The sequence below is a fragment of the Octodon degus genome, unplaced genomic scaffold, assembly GCF_000260255.1.
Source record: "Octodon degus isolate 3935 unplaced genomic scaffold, OctDeg1.0 scaffold00037, whole genome shotgun sequence".
Taxonomy (NCBI): domain Eukaryota; kingdom Metazoa; phylum Chordata; class Mammalia; order Rodentia; family Octodontidae; genus Octodon; species Octodon degus.
In genome coordinates, this window is record NW_004524613.1 from 4,999,976 (window position 1) to 5,004,827 (window position 4,852).

General features: G+C 40.9%; 1 protein-coding gene across 1 annotated transcript in view; it reads left to right on the forward strand.

Moving 5' to 3' along the window:
- Itch (itchy E3 ubiquitin protein ligase) overlaps positions 1-4,852 on the forward strand; it is a 134,887-nt gene that overhangs the window by 24,462 nt on the left and 105,573 nt on the right. The window contains exon 3 of the mRNA XM_012514656.2: positions 4,570-4,660. Within this exon, the coding sequence (XP_012370110.1) occupies positions 4,591-4,660 (70 nt within the window). The 5' untranslated portion in view covers positions 4,570-4,590. The remainder of the gene's footprint in view (positions 1-4,569; positions 4,661-4,852) is intronic.

The following is a 4,852-nucleotide window of genomic DNA, read 5'->3' on the forward strand; positions in this document are numbered from 1 at the left end:
CACGTGGTGCTGGGGGATTGAACCGTGGTCCCTGTGCTTTGCTAAGCTTGTTCTAAGTAGGTGCTTTAGACCACTGAGCCATCTCACCAGCCCCTCTGTCTTTTTGTCTTCCTTTTTTTTAGTCTTTTTTGAGATAGGATCTCACTATGCAGTTCAGGCTGTCCAACTCTTGTACTGACTGAGCAACATCCCTATCCCTTTTTTATTATTGAGAGAATCATGCTAAGTTAAGTTGCCCAGGCCAGATTTCAACTTGCATTCTCCTTTCTTGGCTGGAATTATAGGTGTGTACCACTATGCTTGGCTGTAATTAATATTAGGAATAAGTAATTGAAACTGTCCATATAGGTCAGTGACTAAAATTGTACTTTTATCATGCAAAAAATCAACACCTAGATATTGGCCTTTCCTATTTTTAAATGACAATACAAATTTTGTTGGAACAAAAGTTATAAAATTGGAAAATAGGACCTAGGCATCATGCTTATGTTTATTTTATTTTATTTTTTTTGTATTTTAGGGAAAGGTCTATAGGATGTTCAGGGTCTCACTACTAGATCAGACTCATAGTGATCTGCCTGTTTACAGCCTCCCAAAAGCTGCGATTACAGGTGCGTGCCACCACGCCCAGTCTTAATTGCCTTCTCAGTGCACCCTGGGGCGCAGGCCAAAAGGGCAAGCCCAGGGATCGAACTCCTGGCTCCTGTACCTGCTTGCAGGTGGTTTAATCTACTGAGCTATTTGGCTGGCCCTGGCATTATGCTTATGTTTTTTTTTTTTTGGGTGGTACCAGGGATTGAACTCAGGATCTTGTGCTTGCCAGGCAAGCAAGCGCTTATTCTACTGAGCTATCTCCTTGGCTCAGCATCATGCTTTTTTTTTTTTTTTGAGTATTTCTCTTTATTTTTGAACAGGAATCTTAAGTCTTCTATGGGCTCACAGGAGTATTCAGATTGTTTGCTTTTAGTGGCAGTTTCTGGTTCGCAGAGTTTGAGTCAAGTGTGATGTATCCAAGAGTCCTGGCCTGTGGTCTTGACAGCTGAAGCAGTTGACAGGATCACTGTGTAGGGTCCCTCCCAAGTAGGTCATGTGCAGAAAAATATTAAATGGCTTTTTGGATCAAATGTCTTCCAGTGCTTAATGATGCACTCTAAAGGGTAAGTGACTTTAACTGTGAGATTCCCATATCTCCGTCCAGTGATCTCGGTGGATGACCTCCAAATGATACAGGAAAGTAAAACTCCTGACCTGACCTGGATGAGTTCGTGTCTCTAAAACCGAAGAATGAATTTTAGGAACAAACGGAGGTTGAGAGTAGAATATTATATTGGGAAAGAAAGCTTCTGTCTCAGAGAGGACAGAAGGGGGACCCGAGCGGGTTGCCCCCAGCATCATGCTTATGTAAGTTTGACAAATTAACTTTTTCTCCTAGATTCCATATTTTTATTACAGCTCTTGTAATAGTATGATAAAGAATGACAGCATCAAGTTCTAATATAGTCCGCAACACATACACAAACCCAACCAGTTGGCTTCTCTCCCCCTTCCCTTTTTCCCCTCTTCCCCTCTTCCCCTCTTCCCCTCCTCCCCTCCCTTTCTCCCCTCTCCCATCTCCCCTTTCCCCTCTCCCCAAAGCCTCTTCCCTCTTCCCCTCTCTCCTCCCCTCCCCTTTTTTTGTGGCCAGCTCAGTGCATCCTGGAAGTGGGGCTGGCATGTGCTTGCCTAAACTTGTCTAAGCAGGCATTTTAGACTGCTGAGCTATCTTGCCAGCCCTTGGCTTTTTAATTTGTCTTAATATCGTAGTTTTGTGACATACAGTCTTTGAGGTATTGGGAGGGCCTTTTTTGCCCCCCTTCCCAACCCCCATTATGGGGATTGAACCTTGTGCTTGCTAAGCTGTCTCCCTGGCCCCCAGGGAGGGCCTGCACCCCCCACCCCAACCGGGGATTGAACACAGACCCTTGTGCTTGCCAGGGAAGCGCTTATTCCACTGAACCCTCTCCCTACCCCCCCCCTTTAATATATTTAGTGCAGCATCTCACTGGGAGGGCCTTTCGTATACAAGCATTTTGAATCATTTTAATTTGTGAAATACAGTGGTAAGGCTTTTTAAAATCTGATTTCTCTTATATCCTGGGAGTCTTATGACTTTATGGCATGTACTTAGAAAGACTCAGTGTATTGGGGTTATAAAACCAAAATGGGGCCGGGGAGACGGCTCAGTGGAATATGTGCTTCCCTGGCAAGCACAAGGGCCTGAGTTCAATCCCCGGTTCCACCAAAAAAAAAAAAAAAAAAAAAAATAAAGAAGATCTGGGCCAGGGAGATGGCTCAGTGGAATAAGCGCTTCCCTGGCAAGCGCAAGGGCCTGAGTTCAATCCCTGATTCCACCAAAAAATAAAAAATAAAGAAGATATATCTGTATCTATCACTAAGGGAATGAGTAGTCAGTATAGCTGACTACTTTTAGTTTTGAGGGTTCTTTTATGTGTAAGTCGAAGAATGAAACATTCTGGACTTCATAGAATTTATCTCAGTGAGAATTATTGTTTCATTTTATTTTGGCAGATTCAGGAACACCAAAATAATTTTATATTGATTGATATTTATTTATTTATTTATTTTTTGCAGAACCAGGGATTGAACTCAGGCCCTTACGCTTGCCAGGGAAGCGCTATTCCACTGAGCCATATCCCTGGCCCTTATATTGATTTTTTTTTTTAAATGATCTAATTTTGTATAAAAACTCAATATATTTTATTATACGTCCAATTACATCTCTCACATAGTACTTGGCAAATAGTAAGTACTAAATAAATATAGTTCGTTTTTTTTCATCTTAACCTTTTCTCATCTGAAAACTTTTTGATAGCTTTACCCAGTAGTCCAAACCTTTAAGAACACATTTTCATTTTAAGAGCATATCTCTTAAAAACAACCAAAAAAAAAGCACAAGAAGAAAAATCGCCCCCCCAAAAAAAAACCCTCTAAAACAAAAGAACACATTTGGATCGATCTATTTATCATCTATCTGTCTACCTACCTACCTATCTATCTACCTATCTAGAGATAGGTCTTGCTATGTACTTTAGGCTAGGTAGGATGAAAAAGACGTGTGTTAGAGTAGTTCATGTAGTATAATTCACTAACTAGATCTTTGTTGATTTCTCTGTGTGTGTCCAGCTCAGCCCACCAGGGGGCAAGGCTGGCTGGCATGTGGTGCTGGGGGATTGAACCGTGGTCCTTTATGCTTTGCTAAGCTTGTTTTAAGTAGGTGCTTTAGACCACTGAGCCATCTCACCAGCCCCTTGTTGATTTCTCTGAACCAGCAATTAAACATTTATTATGTGTCAAGCCACTGTTTTGGGCTTCTCAGCTTCATCAGAGAACACAGATTCCTGCCCACTTGGAATGTGTATTACAGCCTGTTAGAAAACAAGAAATGTATTTACCAAGTAGATTGATTGTATACCAGGAAATTATATCTCTTCCCCCCCCCCATACCAGGGATTGAACTCAGGGCCCTGTGCTTACCAGGCAAGCACTTATTCTACTGAGCTATCTCCCCGGCCCCTAGGAAGTCTTTATAGAAGAAAAGAATGACCAGAGTAGGTTGAGCAGATTTTAATATTATCAAGCATAAGATTGCAAGACCAGAGTATGCTGATGTGGGCTGGGAATGTGGCTCAGAGGCACAATCACCTGCCTGGCAAGTACAAAGTCCTGAGTTTGATTCACAGTAAACAAACAAAATATGCTGATGTATTTCAGGAACAGAGCATAGGTGCCTCAGGAGTTGAAATAAGATCAAGAAAAAAAGAAAAAAAAAAAAAAAGGCCAGGGAGATAGCTCAGTGGAATAAGCACTTACCTGGCAAGCACAAAGTCCTGAGTTCAATCCCCAGTACCGGGGGAAAAAAAAAAAAAAAAAAATCAAGTCAGGAGCAGGGGCTGGTGAGATGGCTCAGTGGTCTAAAGCACCTACTTAGAACAAGCTTAGCAAAGCACAGGGACCACGGTTCAATCCCCCAGCACCACATGCCAGCCAGCCCCGCGCCCTGGTGGGCTGAGCTGGCCACACACACACATACACACACACACACACACACATAAATAAATAAATAAATAAATAAATAAATAAATAAATAAATAAAATTTAGTGAGAACTAACTCTATTGGCCGGTAAGATGTTTCTCATCCGTATGCTGCATTTTGAGTTGTTCTGTTACCACTTTTGAATAAACACTTTGTTCTTATTATGACTTAAAAAAAAAAAAAGTAGAAGGAAGAAAAGGTATCTTCAAAGAAGACTTAAAAGAAGGGCATAATCAGTGAGGTAGAACATAAATCTAGAGGCCATGTCTTGGTAGCTCCAGAAAAGAAAGTAAACCACATAGGAGGGAATGGTCAACTAGGTTAGGTAGGACAAATACAGAGTTGAAAATAATTAAGTGTGAAGGCCATTAGTTATTATGAGGCCTTCAGGAGAAAATGACCAGATAACTGTGTGTTTATGCATGTTTTAAATGGGGATTGTTGATATTTACAGTGTCTCCTTTACCCTGTTTAGGTGTGCTTTCCGCTTGGTGGTATGTCTGACAGTGGATCACAGCTTGGTTCAATGGGTAGCCTAACCATGAAATCACAACTTCAGATCACTGGTAAGGTTTATAAAGATTCACTGTTTCACTATTCCTATGTTCAAGATTAAAAAAGAATCTTAAAAGAAGAAAAGCTTTTATGGTTGTTATATCTCAGGTCCTGAATTAATGTTCACTGAACGAATAGGTGAGCAAAATGTTTGTTATAGAAAAATAACATTAAAAAATTTTATTTCAGAGTATTCTCAAATA